Source organism: Zonotrichia albicollis, chromosome 6, assembly GCF_047830755.1.
Source record: "Zonotrichia albicollis isolate bZonAlb1 chromosome 6, bZonAlb1.hap1, whole genome shotgun sequence".
Lineage (NCBI taxonomy): Eukaryota > Metazoa > Chordata > Aves > Passeriformes > Passerellidae > Zonotrichia > Zonotrichia albicollis.
Genome location: NC_133824.1, coordinates 36637796 through 36654544, shown reverse-complemented (window position 1 = coordinate 36654544; position 16749 = coordinate 36637796). Strand labels below are relative to the sequence as shown.

General features: G+C 40.0%; 1 protein-coding gene across 4 annotated transcripts in view; it reads left to right on the top strand.

Annotated features, from left to right (window-relative positions):
* LDLRAD3 (low density lipoprotein receptor class A domain containing 3) overlaps window positions 1-16749 on the top strand; it is a 105669-nt gene that overhangs the window by 46397 nt on the left and 42523 nt on the right. For 3 of the 4 annotated variants that reach the window (XM_014268669.2, XM_014268663.2, XM_074543217.1), the window contains exons 3-4: window positions 8295-8420; window positions 10836-10970. In XM_014268669.2, the coding sequence (XP_014124144.1) occupies window positions 8295-8420; window positions 10836-10970 (261 nt within the window). The remainder of the gene's footprint in view (window positions 1-8294; window positions 8421-10835; window positions 10971-16749) is intronic. The other variant, XM_026795009.2, reaches the window with a different exon arrangement.

Sequence of the window (16749 nt, the reverse complement as noted above, 5' to 3'; positions counted from 1 at the left end):
GAGAAGATTCCTAAAGGCTAATCAGGTCTTAAGTCTACTGTTGTTTCTCTAAGAACGATAGATTTCTAATAATCAAGTGTCTTGTGATGCCTTCTGATGATGGAGTTTCTGTATCACCTTTGTCTGTCCCCCATACCCCTCCAGTGATAAATAGGCATTATTTTTTATATTGACAGCTTTTGGTGGGGAGTGTGTTAGTATATGGAAGGAGAAAATCTAACAGCAGGACCTGAACTTAGGAAGAGAGAAATATTCTACCAGAATTAGCATCCTGAAAGGGTCATGGCAATGAAAAGCTGCTGTCAGTAGATTTTGTGTATTTAATAAGGATTGTCATGTGCTAGAATTCCAGCAAACCAATCTTTAGATGTCTCGTTCTTATTTAGAACCCAGTAAAAATTTGTGTAAAAATTGAGTGAAATTAACACCTCTTTTTCTAGATAACTGGAATACATAGCAGAAAGCTAGGAATTTCTCAATGAAGGTAGTTGTATGTTGTGTAGTAGATGCACATATACACATGGAAGACCTCTAGACTTCTAGTTGTGTATCAAAATCAATTAGTGCTTTTAACTCTCTTCCTGTGTTTCTTGCTGCTTCCTGTCATCTCCAGGTTGACCTGGAATATTTCTTGCAGGTAGGTAAAAAAGTCAGAATTCTTAAGCAAAGCTGGATATTAAACAATGCATGAAATGAGCATCAGCATTAATTGGGAAGATGCTGTAAGGCAGCTGCTGATTTTTTTGCCACTTACTCAGATGGCTCTCAAACTTGGAATATCAAACTGGAATTAGCTCTTGCTTTTACTCATGATTAAGCAACCAAATACTTAGTAGTTATAATAAGATTTGTAATTAAGTGACCATGGTGAATGTTTCATTTGAAGCTCAATTACACATGAGTAGGGGCAAGTACAATAGCTGCTTATGTTTGATAGCATTTTATGCAGGGAGATCAAAAGGGTTTGTGGTGCTAATTATTTAATCCTCTTGATGGAGGTCAGTAAATAGCTCGATTGGAGAGCTTGGAATTGGACAGGTTTAACAGTTGGATGGAATCAGTGGCACAACTGAAAGAAAAAGAACAGGTAGGTAGTATCCCAGAATAGAATGAGGGATTGTAGCCCATCAGGCACACAGTTGTTCCTGAGGAGTACTGCTACTGGAGTGCTTAAGGGTGGTGTTCTGTCCTGCCTGTTTGCATCCTGAGCAAGTTAACAACTCTGAAACTGTGCTCACTTTGTCCTTTAGTAAGATGTTATTGCTCGGGTTGTTTAGTGAGTAGTAACTTCTAAAATACTTCTCTTAGTGAGAAACTGGTTTACTGAATGTCTGAAAACCAAGGATTTTGTCCATGCTCTGACATCTCTGCTTTGTGGTGATTTTGAAGGACTCCTAGACCATGAAGGATTACTTTAAGGCCTTACTGTCTGGCAGGAATTAAAGGCCACTGACTCATAGTAATTCAGCTCTGAAGTGCTTTCTTTTTTTGCTCTTTTAGAAGGAAGCCATATACTTTTCATGGCAGCATACTCCCTTGGATTATTTTTTTTTTCTTTAGCATTGTCCTTTCTCTCTTACTGCTAACTGCAGTGTAAACACTACTCATTTAAGTGGCTGATAGTTTACCATATTGGAGGCAACCTCTGATGCTTCCTACTGGGCTAATTTCACTACTTAAAAACCCATAAAATTGCTTCCTTTTAAAATAAAGTACACCTTAGGCTCTTTTTCTCTATGTTTGCATTAGCAGTTTAAGAATAGCAATTCTTTGACTGGCCTTGTTAAACAGGAAGCAAAAGCAAGAGTGACCCAAGGGCTTTTTATAGGCGCAGTGAATGCTCTGCAGTTTGACTGTGTTCTGTATCATAACTCAGTAACTTAAATAGTTTAGTTTTGAATTGGAGAAGTTCTGACATAGTGGACCATTGAGTGCATTTTATACTGACAATATTACTCAAGTGCTAGCTTTTTTTTCTAGAAAAAGCAAGCAGAGGAAGTGAAACTTCTCTGTTGTTCTGCAAGGCAGCCCTGTTCCAGAGCTCTGTGAACCAACAAATGATGCATTTGCCTTCAGTGGTTTTCCCACTGGGAACAGAACTAAAAATACTGTAGGGTCCAAACAGCAGTTAACTAATGCAAAATAACTGTAAGTGTTAATACGGTTAGGGTTTATATCAGTTCTTGGGGTGAAAGGAATCAGATCCTGGTGCCATTCAGCTTGCATTACGTGTTGTTGTCAAATCAGTCCTTCTTTGTAAATTAAAATTGAAACCCTTATCTCTTTCATGTAAAGCCTTTACTGAAATGCTGCATCTCACCATGCATTCATCAAAAGAATCTGGTTTTACAGTGCTGTCTGATGTGGCTGTAACATCCCTTACCGAAATTACCCACAACAGAGTTTAAGGTGGTTTATTATAAAAGTCAGGAAAATACTGATGTCTGTGCAATAATGCAGCATCCGCATGCAGTGGTTTCTGTCTTGAGAGTTGCTCTTGTCGCATGCAAGTAATCAAGTTTTGATTAGCTAAGCAAATCATTATCTGTTGCTGAGTTGAGATGCATAGCTGTGAAGCAGCATAAAGTTACTTAATTGCTGCTTGGAGAGGTTCTAAGGCAACAATTTAGTTCAAAGATGCTCTGGTTCTGTGTAGCTTACTTCTGTCTGTATGTTGTATCTGCTGCATCCTGTTTCCTCACTTCAGATTACAAAATAATTGAGAAACATTTTAAAATGGAAATGTTTGTAAAGTTAAAAGGAAATAGGCTTGTCTACTGGCCACATGTGTGGGGTGCCTGCTGTGTGCTCTTTGCATGTTGCACGCAGTAATTAGTACCCGGTTCACTATAACTACCTGTGAAATGCTTGAGGCGTAGATAAGCTGGCTCAACTGCAACCGTCATAGAATCACAGAAGGTTCGGGTTGGAAAGGGTCTTAAAGATCTTCTAGTTCCAGTTCTCCTGTCCATGTGCAGGGATGCCTTTCTCTAGACCAGATTGCTCAGAACCTCATCCACCATGGCCTTGTACCCTTCCAGGGGTGAGGCATCTGCAGCTTCTCTGAGCAGCCTGTTCCAGTGCCTCACCATCCTCACATTAAAAAACTTATTCCTTATATCTAATCTAAATTTACTACTCCCTTTCAGCTTAAGTCCTGTCACCACATGCTCTTGTAAATAGTCCCTCTCCAGCTTTCTTGTAGATCCCCTTCAGTTACAGAAAGGTCACAGTAAAGTCACCCCAGAGCTTTCTCTTCACCAGGCTGAGCAACCCCAAGTCTCTCAGCTGGTCTCACAGGAGAGGTGCTCCAGCCCTGTGATCCATTCTCTGGCCTCCCTCTAACAGGTCAGTGTCCCTCCTGTGCTGAGAACCCCAGAGCTGGATGCAGTACTCCAGGGGTCTCACAAGCACAGAGTAAAGAGGTGGAATGCCCTCCATTGCCCTGCTGGCCACACTGCTTTGGATGCTGCCCAGCATGCATTTGACGTTCTGGGCCACATGTGCATATTGCTGGGTCATGTCCAGTCTCATCCACCAGAATCCCCAAGTTTTTCTTGGCAGGGCTGCTCTCAGTCCATTCACCCTCCAGCCTGTTTACACATCAGGGTTTTCCTTGACCCAGGTGCAGCACTTTGTACTTGATCTTGTTAAACTTACAGTTAATACTGTTAATTATAAAATACATTTCATGTCTTTGCTGCTCTATCTGTGAAAAGAAAAATCACCTGCCCATTGCAGATCAGTTGTAACCTTCTAATCAGGTTCCAAGTCATTGTAGCCATGAGTACCAAAATTGCTTTTATTCAAGAGTGTTATCTATATACAGCATAAGGTTTTACACAGTATTGCCAAATCTGATTTCTTTTTCTCGCCTATTGTGCATCTCTGCTGAGAAATAATAAAATGGATCACACTTGTTTAAAAATAGTACAGTTTCACACTTGGGATCCTAAAGATAGCAAAATGTTTTTCTGTTACTGCTGTAGAGCTGTGCCTGCAAACTGTCACATTGTCAGTGGAGTGTACTACTGGTCCTGATGGGAAGTTAGTATTTTTTTGGAGTTTGAAAGTAGAGGGTGGGAGGCTTAGGTTCTGTGTAGCATAAGGAGTGACTTCACACACTCACATGTACAACTGCCAAAATTAGTTTTTTTGAACTTAAGCGAAGCAACCTGGAGGGAGCATTTGGCAAACTTGTACTGTGGCCAGCAACCCTCTGCCACCATCTTCACCATTTGCTTCATGTTTCAATTTTAAGACATGAAGAGTAATTTCTTCCCGTGGGTGATGGAGTCATAGAAGGCTCCTCTAGTTCATGGATGCCTCTTTTTAAATACCATGGCAATTCCCTTTTGTGTAATGTAAATACAGATTCACATTCATCTTCCAGTCCTGGGTTGCTTTTGCCATGAGCAGGTAACAAATAAAGAGTGGAACTGGAGTGAATTGATTCTTTTTTGACTTAGGCTCACAAATTGGTTGAATGGCAGTTTTTTTGGCATGTATTTTGTACTTGCTATATTGAATCCAGAGTGACACTTTTGTAAGTTGCTCTGTGGTTTCTTGCTGTATTTCATCCCTTCCTGTTCAGCGTGTGGTCTTTTGGATTCTTCCTTTCTGGAGACATGGGTTCAAGGGGACTTGCCTGCAAGTTCCTTTAAAAGCAACCAACTTCCTCCCTTCCCTTTCCTTTAGCTGGTTGTAATACCTTGGATTAATAAGGTCAAACAATCCACATGTGCTTGTTCATTTTTTTACTTCTGTCATTTCCAGATCTACCTGTAATTCTTGATTATCCTGAGCCTGTTTCAACCAAGCATAGCTGAGAAGAATATAGATTGCAAAGACAATGCTGTTCTTGAAAGCTTATTGAGGCTAAAATCACTGAAATAGCCAAATAGATAGCTGCTGTTAGATCGATGTAGCGCTTCTCACATACAGATCTCCCTGAAAACTCTTAACCTGTACAGTAGGCGGCACAATGATGAGCAAAGGAGAAAACTCTTTTTGTAACAGTCACATAATGGGAGCTGGAATTGCACAGGAATGCTGGGATAGTGCAGCACATGACTTGAATGTGCTATAGGCTGTCATGATCCTGGTATATGTATCTGTTACTTGTTAGGGTGCCAGACCCGAAGAAAATTATAGCCCTTCATGTTTAGAGTATTTCCAGAGATCCTGCAGAATGGGAAGGTAGGTTTCTACTCTGGAAGAAATTATTGTCCTTTCCATAGGAACTTTATGAGCAGTGACCAAAAAACATTTACTTGAAAACCTTGGGAAAACTATGCCAGGGGACAAGAAGGATGTCAAATTGAAAATAAAGCTGAAATTCTTCAGTGGAGTTCTCCAGAGTCAGGGGACGTGACTTGGACTTAGCCTTTACTGGTTTCTAATTTTTTCTGCATTTGTGTACAGCATATGAAAAATGCATTTTGTGTCTGGAATTGGAACTTGGAAAACTAAGTTCTCTTTGGGAGCAAGACTTGTGTCTAGTAAGTGACTGACTGACTCGTGAATCACCTTGGTGGTTGAAATGCTCTTATATATTCCTAGGCTCTCTAGTATGGTTTGAACTGGGATTGGTTTATATATCTTGTCTGTTGCAAGTATAGTGAATTAAATTCGAGTTTTGTTTGTTATTTTTTCCTTCTCGCCAGTTAAAAAAAAATAAAATCAGTGGACTATAGAAAAGGGAAACTTAGAGATAATTTGAAGGTGTTTAGTTCCTTGTTTGTTTTTGGTCTGTGGTTACTAGTATGTGGTTTTTTTTATGAACACTTATTGTAAAACAAAATTTTCTTGTGCTCTGGCTGCTGTCTCTGGAGGAGAAGGAGAAGATAGAAAGATGTCTGGGGATAAAATGTTTAACTAAACATTATATAACTATCTAAGTAATACTTACATTAGATAATTGTCCTAAATGGTTTCTCCCTCTTTTTTGGTGTTATATCTGTATGCTTTGTAGAGAAGAAAGAATTCTTAACTTTGTTTCTGGTTATTCCAGCATGATTTTCTTCCAGGTTTGTCCAAACATTAAATATTACTTATGGCTTTACTGTGGTAGCTCAAGGCAATGTCCCAGATGTGCTTTGCACCCTTTGGGGCCAGAGCAGCCGAGGATATTGTGACCTGTGCCTGTCATGCCTGAAACGGGGCTCGTGCACAGCTCACTGCCGCTTCTGGCTGCACGTTCACTCTGCTTAGGAATGTGCAGCCACATCACCTCTTCAGAGGGCCAGAGGCTCTGGTTTTGACGGTCTGAAATCTGTCAGGAAGAATAGGCTACAAGAGTAAGAGTATGGTCCATGCTAGGAATGTTAAAAGTAAATAATTTTGAAGCCTTAATTTGTCAAGATTTTCAGAGGGGACAAAGAGCATCGTTAAGTACGGTTTGCCAGAAAGTTGATAGTCTCTGAATTCAGACTCCAAGTGACAAAAGTAAACTTGCTTGGAGAAATGGGTAACAGTAAATGTTAACAGAGGCAAAAGCACAGTTGCTTCCCTCTTTCCTTATTTCTTCTCCTTCTTGGAACTTCTTCCTTTTGTCCCCTCTGGAACCGTTCTAGCTCAAAATGTGTCTCTAAGGTAAGTTGTCCAGAAGAACTTGGAGTGTGTTCACTGTAGGGTTTCAGAAAGATGTTAGCTCTTATAGAAAGGAAAACAGGAACACATGTGAAACACTGAGCACCTCTTCACGTGTGTGTGCTATTATCACTCTCTTCCAGCAGCATCTTTATTGGCTTCTTAGTGCATTAGTACGGACTGTTTGCTTTGATGACACTGAATTGTTGCTGAGGTTGTTTTGCTGCCTTTGTTTAAAGATTTTTGGGGGTATGATGTTGCCTCACACCTCGAGGTTATTAAATTTTTTTGCTGAGATCTGTCTGTCTCAGAATTCTAACACAGAAGCTGCTCTTTGAAGTTGTGTGAAGAATTGCAGGGGTTTCAAATGTCCCTGCTGATGGTTTTCTATTGCCAGAGGTGTGAAGCACAGTGGCTACTTCAGGGTAATTTATCATCTTTTTCTGCAAAGTAATGGCTCGCTTTCTTTTCCCCGAGTGGACCTTGGATAGTCTTCAGAAAAAGTGGTAGTTGAATATATGAAATTTAGTGATACATCTTATTTTACTTCATCATAATTACTTCATGATTCTAATTGAAAACTACTAATAAAATTAAGAAAAACACCTAGGAGAGGAACTGCAAGAATTTGATTTCAGAGGACACTAAAGCAAGTGATAATTACTGTAGTTGTGGTTTAAAACAATTTATATGCACTCCGTTGAGTGATGGATTTGCTACAGCTGTACTTAGTAGCTAATCCTGGAAGAGAGGATTCCTTCCAAATTAATGCTGTTTATTCCTGTTAGATATGCTTTTTTTGGTCTGTACACTGATAGTACCTGACTTTGTCCTGGCTTTGTAAAACTGGGCAGCTTGGTGTATTGATGTGCCTTAGGGCCACATTAAAAGACTTGCCCCTTGCTGTGGTACCTGTGAGTTGTAAGCATGTCTTAGATTTGGTGTAGGAGTAGGAAACATTTGCTTAAAAGGCCAACAAGCTCTGAATCTTGCTTCTTCCCTGATGTTCTCCCATCAGTGGTGTTACCACATTGCAGCATACACACCTTCCTGCAGGGACTGCCTTTGCTTTAGAGTGGACTGTCCAAAGTCTTCAGTGTCCTGTGGTGTGGTCTATCAAGTAAAAAGATAATTTTAAAAAGAAAAAATGTAACCATTTGTCTTGTAAAATTGCTTTTTTTGTTGGGAGTTGTTTTGTTCTAAGCTGGTGATGTGATACCACAGTACTTAACTGGTGCTTGCCTTGAGCATCATGGTGGAACCTGTCTGCATTACTATGGCTGAGGGCAGTGTTTCTTGCTATGAAAAGTGGCTGTGCAGTAAAGTAAAAAATGCATAGCACTTGAGATCATCGTGAGATGCTGTAATCACGTGTTAAACACGGTTTGATACTGTTGTTAGTATTTAATGTTTTATAAATAACCATGCTGTGCAACATGAGATACAGTGGTTGTTTTGCACCCAGTTTTATATCAATCATGTTGAATAAAGGCAGTGTTATTCGTGTTTGCAGGCTGAAAAATATTTTTATGAGGGTCTCTTGTGTTTCTTAGTCTTACAAAGACACTAATTTGCTTGTAAGGCACCTAACATCTGTGCCAACAGCACTACATAGAGCACCCTTAACTGTGCTGCTACAATAGGATCTCTAGCCATTGTGAATTGTTTTCCTCACCTCTGCCCACTTCTGTCTCTTCTCACAGCAAAAGCCAAATCCAAATGTGGTGCTACGTTCTTCCCCTGCGCCAGCGGGATCCACTGCATCATTGGCCGCTTCCGGTGCAACGGCTTCGAGGACTGTCCCGACGGCAGCGATGAGGAGAACTGCAGTAAGTGGGAGCCTGCTTGCAAGTGAGGCACCGCTGCTTATTTCAACTAATTGATGCTACTTAGAAAGGAAACATTCAGTAGCCTTCTGTTTCTGAGTCAAATATTCTCCCTGTCATTTATAACCCAGACAATCCTTGGTTTTTCACTTCATGAAAATGAGTCTGCCTTTTTTTTTTTGTAGGTCCATCTCAGTCTTGCTTTGTATATGATGCCTGTGTGTTACTCCAAGCCCCTGAAGTTAGTTTTAAGCTGCATGTTTGCTTTGAACATGTTCTCTGTACTCAGATGTAACTCAGATTGGACAAATATTAAATATAATTTGAGTTGTTCCATTTTTATTTGCTTGTTTCATGTCACTGAAGAATATGATGTATTTGGTCATCAGTGCATCTGGGTTTCTCTGTTTATACGTGTTCTCAAGCAACAAAAAAAGCATATAATGGTATATTTAGTGAAACAGGTTCTTGGAAGGAGAGGCAGATTCTTGAAGCCAGACATGCCTGCCAATGTGCAGCAGCAGGGAAGTTGTAGCAGAGAGATGATCTCAAGTACTGCTTGTTTTGGGCTAAACCCTCTGCATGTGGCTACACAGATCCATTTGTATCTGTAAGTCTAGCAGGGATATAGCAGAGCAGTAGGGAGATGTTATGTTGAATCCAGCAGCTCTTCTGTTACTATCAAGAGCTGGTAAAAGCATGGGTCTCTAGGTGAAAGCCTGCAGCAAAATACTTGCTCATTCTCCTGTCAGAGGCATGCTGAGGTTTTGTTTTCAATGACTTTTAAAGGTCAGGAGGAGGACAACAGACAGCAGCTTTCAAAGATAACAAAAGGGGCAATCTTTAGCATGATCTGTCACTGTCTGCTTGTGGAGGACTTGCCTTTCTTGTTGGTGGTTGGTGTGCTTCCACAGCCTGACCCTCTCAAGGTGGCATCTGTTGTTGTCCTGGAGAGTCTGGTTTGGGCCTTTCAAGGACTGTGTGGCTGTGGCAAAGAGTCAGTATTTCTGAGGGGAAAGTGAAGCCAGAGAAGCATTGAAGGCTAGGGAAATTACTCTCGGTTACGTTTGAACACGTGGACTAAAAATAAAATTTGACAAAAGTGCTTTGAATATCCCTAAGGTGGTGGACTGACAAGTGGCAAGTCTCAACTGAAAGTGCACCAGCTTATGGAGTTCATTAGGAATGACACAATTTCCTTTGAGCTTGTAATGTGTAGCTCTAATGGGACCTTAAAGCTGATGATAACATGCTACTGATCTCTCCATTATTCTAAGCCAGTGAGGCACTTGGTGTTTTTTAGCATGTCTAAATGTCGAGTTACTGCTTATGAAGAGGATCAACCATTTAGATTCTGAGGTGACTTCAAAAATCAATGTGGTATGCAAGCGTGCAGGAGTTTCAAACCAAAGGAGTTTTAGCATGTTTGTGCTAAACAAGCTTTTGGGGAACTGGAGAAATTGGAAGTGTTTGTTATTTTTCCTGCAGGTTATATGCAGGTCAGATTTTAAAGTTGTATTTATTTATTTATTGTTTAAAAAATCTTTAAATTTAGCTTTTACTTTAAAGCCAAAAAAGTGGAAGCCAGTTAGTATTTGGAAACAAATCCCCTTTGTCATTGTGGTAGAGAAGCCGCTTGAAATAGACAGGACATCTAAGCAGCCTTTTTAAAATTTTCAGTTGAAAAGTTACATTCTATTTCAGTCACCCCATTACCAAAAAATGTTTGGAGTTCAGAGAAGAGTGCCAAAAAGTATTAAAGGACAGAGATTGATTTATGAGTAGATATTAAAACCAGCTAAATTATGCATATCTCAGCTAAGTGATGACTGTGTTGAAGAATATGGTTGTATATGACATATATGAGGGGTGTAAACATTGTTCCTTAAAAAGGAGTTGAAATTTAAGCAGTGAGAGGCTGAGAGATTTCAATATCGCTGTTATATCAATTCAAAATAGTGAGGAGAATGGAGAAGAGAATCAGAGGTAAATAAACCACTGCCTAGCAGTTCTCAGTCAAAATTATTGTCTTAAAATAGGAAACTTCAGCTAAACTGAGCCTTCTGTAATGGGAATCAACAGGCAGTGTTTATGGTAGGCAGTTCTACCCTCCATATGTCTTCAGTGTGAGCAAATGTGGAACAGTGATCATGATTGGGCTCTCATGAAAATGAACAGAAGGCTTATCACAACTGTGGGTGGGCTAAATCTCTGCTAATTGTGATGAATCTTGCATAAATTAGAAGTTTCAGCTCTCCCTGGTTAGAGAGCCAGGGCTGGTTTGATTGCCAAGTTACTCCCACATACCCATGGAATTGACCAGCTGTTGAGTTGTGACCTCTAGCTGATGCTTATCAGCTATTTAACTGCCGGAGCAAGAGAATTCCTAATGAAAGGTCTCACTTTCTCTTTTTGCAGCAGCAAATCCCTTGCTTTGCTCTACTGCCCGATTCCACTGTAAAAATGGTCTTTGCATTGATAAAAGTTTTGTGTGCGACAGTCAAAATAACTGCCAAGACAACAGCGATGAAGAAAGCTGTGAAAGCCCTCAAGGTAGGCACGGGGGTTTTATTCTCCTCTGCAATATTATACCAGCTCAACACAGAACAGGCTCAGCAGCAAAGATGATTCTGTTGCCTTACTCTGTGTTGGCTAGCGCTGCAGATAGTGAGAGAGAAATGTGGAGAGAGTGTGCACATGCATACATTGCATTCTCAGTGCTCAGAAGAGTGGTATCTTTTTCTGTTTAGTAAAAATACACTTTTGCAGGAAGCACTTGTAATCTGTGATCCAGTGCTCACTGAAGTTGCTGGGAATCCATTTAGTCCTTCTGGGAGATGGATTGGACCTGGGGGGAGGTTGATAGTAAAACCTGAGTTGGAAGTGAATCTGTCTGTTTACCGGATGAGTAAATCTTGTGTATGCTTAAAGCTTTAGATCTTCGTTGCTCAGTTACCTTCTGAAAGATGTTTAACTGCAGGACATGTCTACAATGAAAACATTTATTCTTACCCTTCTCCTGAAGACAGGGAAGCAAATTTTTATTTGAAAATTTTTGTTTATTGAGTCTTGGGAGAATCTTAAAACACAGTGACATTTTTATTCTTTTTAATCTATCATATAAGTCTACAGGTAGTGTTTCTCAGTTTTGTTTTCTGTAACTTAATACCCACAGTATTTTATAAAACAAGAAGTATGTATGAATGACTTGAGGTTAACAAACAGTGCATATTGGGCATCTGTTGCTAAACATTTTAATGTCTGAGTTACTACCAAGAAGCTGGAGTAGAAAAAATGTCGGAGATGGTGAATATTTTCAGGGGAGATGTGGTGTGCTTCAGCCTGTAGAAAGCAGGACAGATGAAGAGAGATAAAGCAGCATATGAAGGACGTTGTAATTAGTGAAAATGAAGGACAATTACTTTACTATCTACTTGCACTGATGTATTAGTCCTTTGTGGAAAATAAAATAATCCTGAGCTTAAGATGCTGATAAAAAATAATTCTGAGCTGACAAATATTATTGACAACTCACAGAGGAAGAGGAAAAACATACAAAAGCAATGGTAACAAAACAGGGGCTTATAGCAGTGGTGTGTGACAGACTCTTCTGTGTCACACCTCTGCTTAACCTATGAGCTCTTTTCTTGGCTCCACATGTAAAGGTTGGAGGGGTCACCTTGCTAACTCTTCTGGGTGCTGAGCTACATCACAGCCTGGGAGTGTAGCTGTGCTCGGAGCCGAGCCTTGGAGAGGGGCTGGCCTGCCCCTGCTCTGTCGGGAGCAGAATGAAAGGGCTGCCAAGGGCCTAGCACGTGCCCAGGGCTGGGCTGTTCTTCACTACAGCTCTAAGGCAGCCTAATCACATTCATGTGGGTGGTAAGGTTTCTTTTGCTTTCTTTCTTTTTTTTTTTTTTTTTTTATTTTGGCTTCTGAAGCTTAAAACAGCAGTGCTATTCTCTTAGATTGGGATGACTGCTTCCTCTGCAGATTAATTGGCTGGATTGCCTCCAGGTTGTTTGTTGTCATGACAATCTGCTTTTGGAACTGACAGTCAGGCTCAAGAGAAGAAAAGAGCTGTATTTCATGAAGCTGTTACTTTTGTCTTCATATTTGGTCCTTCTGGAAATGTTAGACTAGTAAGAGGGTAAGCAAAGTAATTCTTTCTGATTATATGTGTGAAAGAGACCCAAACAAGGAAGAAGAAACTCTCTCCATTAGGACAAGAACAGCCATGGTTGTGGGCTAGTTTAAAAAACAAATGGTCAAAGTATGGGGTTGGGAATGAGGCGTTCCCAAAGTGAAATGCTGGCTGTGGGGAACCTGTGTAATTGGCTTTTCCCTTTGGCAGCTCAGCCTCCCTGAATTGCTGTTTCACCATCTGTAAGTGGCCAATGTGTGGCTACCTGTCTTTCAAAGCTAGTATTAAAACAGTGTGATGTGTTCAACTTTCCATCTGAATATAAATGACGATTCCCTCTGGAGCTTGCGGCTATGGGTATGTCTGTCCTGGCTTGCAAACACAGCAACTACTTTGTGTTAATTGGGAATTAGATGCTACTGTGGACAGTCCTCAATTTCTCACAATTCTTTCTACAGCAGATTTAATTACTGTAATTACAATGTGTTTGTGTTCACACAGTACTGAAGTATCCTGGTCATTAACTACAACTCAAGTGCCGTGGGTACTTAGGGACAGAGCAAGGCATATCTGTAGGGTGTTATAAAATGAAGATAGAGGGGTTTCTTCCCACTGGCTGTGTTATGTCAAATGTGGTAGCTTTAGTTCAGTGTAATTGAGTGTAATCTGACATATGAGATTGTCCTTGTGTGCTGTTTTTCTGTCTGTAAATGTGTTGATTTAGAAGTCACTAAGCTTCTGAACCACTGCATGATAGTGTCGTTATCACCGTTTAACAGATGGGGAAGAGAGGGCATAGATCAGCTAAAGGAAATGCTCACGGAGTGCCATCCTGGCTGGTAGGAATAGAGCTTCAGCCGTGCTTGTCTGCTTCAGGGGCATGCCATTAGACTTAATCAATGTTTGCAAACTGTTTTGAGATACTATGACAACATGGGAAATAGAAGTGTGAATTATTAATTGCTACTTTGCTCTCCTTCTGCTCTTGGGTATACTGACAAGCTTTTTAAATTATCACCTCTTCCTGCTCTTCCATGAACTTCAAAGGCTCCTTTATCCTGCTGTCATTAGCAGAGCTCCAGTAGTGTATCAGTTTGGTTTGTGTCAGATACTCCTCCGTGCGTAAGGATCCTTTCAGTCAAGAAGAGTCACTCTGCAGACAGGGAAAATGGGAATGTGGCCTCCTACTGAAAAAGTACTGACCCAGCTTTGACATGGAACACTTCAAAATGTGCCATCCTCGATGAATAACAGCTTTGCTAGCATGCTGCAATTTGAGATGAACCTGAAGACGTGCATTTAAAGATTAATTTTAGTCACAAATAAGAGCAGATTCATTTGACAGGAAGGAGGGCCCCATGATTTAGTTGTGAAAATGAGAAGAAGATCAAATTTTGGAGGATGTTCCTGTCCTCCTTTCTCCTTAACACTTGTAACTGAGTGTTGTGTGTTTTACAAAGGTCTGTGTGTCATGAGGAATGTGTCAGATTAAAAAGTGCCAATTTAGCAGCAAGTCAAAGAATTCTTCTCTAATTCCTCACAGAAGTTATCTGTAGCTCTTGTCACTGTCATGATGAACTTCAGAGAAATTCTTTTAATCCCACTCCAGCTATACTTTGGTCATCTCAGTTTTCCTGCAGTGAAGTAGCATGGCACAATATTTCCCTTAATCTGGAATGTGATATATTCATCAAAGTATGTGCTTGAGTTTTGGGATTGGATGGAAGTTATAATTGCTTGGATTATTCACACCAATCAAATACATGAATTACTTTAGAACTGTTCTTTGTAGGGCTTTACTCCAGGTTTAACAAAACCAGCAGTGATTAGAAATTTCTGCTCCTGTTCTGTGTTTTTTTTTATCTCAATTCAGAGGAAAGTTTCTCTCCCTGACACACTTTTCTCCTATGCCTCTATTTAGCTGACAGTGTTAATCTTAATCATTCCTAGCATCTACTCTGGGTGTACTCCTCAGGCCTGTCTGTTGCTGGGGGGATTTCCTGTTCTGTGACAGGCATCCACTCAATCTGGAAGGAATTACTCCTTTTCAGTATCTTCCAACAACCATATAAATTTGTTCAGCTCTAGGACTGTGTTTAATTTATTCTCTTAATTAGTTTGGGTTTTTTTTTAATCTAAATGTGTCCTCACTGTGGTTTTTTTCCTTCATTTTGTACTTTTAGTTTAGAAGACTTCAATGCTGACAAAAGCATACTGGGTAGTTTAATTCAAACCTCTTTTTCTTTCACAGCCCTTCTTTTTTCTCCATCTAAGTTGCTAAATACCTTTACTAGCTTTAACCCCGTTGCCTAGGAAAGGGAGTTTTATTGCTGCTAGTCTGTATTCACTCTGTCTGCTGCTGTAAAGAAAGCCTCTTGACTTAAGTTATATTCCTGAAATTCTAGCTCTCCAGTTGTTTGTAAACAGTACTATTGTGGTCAACTTATAAACCAAATGTTTTGCAAGTGTTCAGAAGTTAATTCTTGTTCTATTTAGTAACGTCCACTGCTGTCCCATGTGGATACTTCCTACTTCTATTTTTTGTGTATCTTTTCATTGAATTTGCATTATGATTTTTATATACTCCAGTATTCTAAAACAGATTTAGAAGCATACATAGTTTTAGAAGTCTCTGTTCTTTTCTCTGGGGCATTTATAAATAAACTGCTTATATAAAATTTGTAGTAAAAAGTAAAAAATCTGACCTGAATAAGAGGAAAATCATTCAAAATTATGACTTCCTAAAATGAATCTTTAAGTGATTATATGAATCTTGTGATGATAATTTCTGTGGATTAAGTTATAGGCAAAGCTGGAAGTGGACTGGCTGTAGAAGTAAACACCAAGGCCATTACTACTGTTTGCATGATTGAGTCACAATGCAAAGTGGGTTTTAGAACTGACAGCTGAGTGGAACACATGTACTCTAAATTTCAATGAAATACCCCAAAACCTAGTTTATGAAGCACAGATAGCTCCCAGAACATCCTGCTCTGTATGGAGCTTGTAAACAGGCTTTTGCACTTGATAAATTGAAATTCTGAAATTCCCAAATGCTATGGTATCACTTAGACATCCCAAGGCTTTGTAGTCTGATCCTGTCTGTATTCAGAGTTTTATTGAGTCTCTGACTCATTATTGTCTCAGTCTGTAAACTGAAGCTCAAGTTGCAATTATTGTGCATAATCTTAGCCCAGATTCAGCCTGCAGCAGGAATTTAATACGCAGAGGCAGACTGAATAGAAGCAGAAGCATAAAGAAGGACACAAATAAAATGTCACCAAATGTTTTACTAAATGAAGGCTTTGCCTGACCATATTTAGCTCTCTAATATCCTTCTTTTGTAATACTTACTAATAGAAATTATTTTGTTAGCTGTGAATTTTTTCTTTCGTATGTTTCTCCATTCTCTGACTCCATGCTTCCTCTTCTTTCCCTTTTTTTCTCCTCAAAAGATTATTTATTTGAGAGGGTTCTTGTCATGGAAAAAATGTATCCATCTATTTGGGACTAACATGGGGTCTAACAGGTAGGGTGAGCTAATGGAGGCAGGTGTTCATGTGGCTGGTACTGACCTTTCAGGTGATGGGCGAGTTCATCTCTGTTAATTTTGACTGCATGTGGACTCTGTGGTCTGTGCTGCCTCCCAGGGCCGGCTGTCATTTGTAAAATGGATTGTTGATCACTTGATAAGAACAGCTGATAATAACCAACTGTAGATGGGCCCAGACTCATTCAGAAACATGCTGTCTTCTGAGTTGGATTGAGAGAGGAACTCTTACTTCTCTGTGCATGGAGGCTTTGGAATTAAAGCAGTTTAAAATAGATGTGGGGACCTCAGGGAGAGGTCCAGACAACTGGTACAAGTGGATTTGAGCTTCTATGCCTCTCAGCTCCCTGAGCTTGTGAGTATGACAAGGTTTTGTTGCAGAACAGGTAAATGTAGATGAGGAATAGTCTCCTTGTAGACTAGCATGTTGCTTCTACAGGCCTGTCATTTTGGCAGAGTAATAAAAGACATGCTGCCAAAATGTTAAGCTGCCCCTGCTTGGAGCACAGATGCTCTATTAAGAGCATCTGTGATGTGACAATAGACAAGCAATGACTTCAAGTCTTCAAATGGGCAACAAACGTACTTTAAAAGGTGTTTCTAGATCTGGGAGGTGTCCAGACTCTCTACTTAATCTCCTG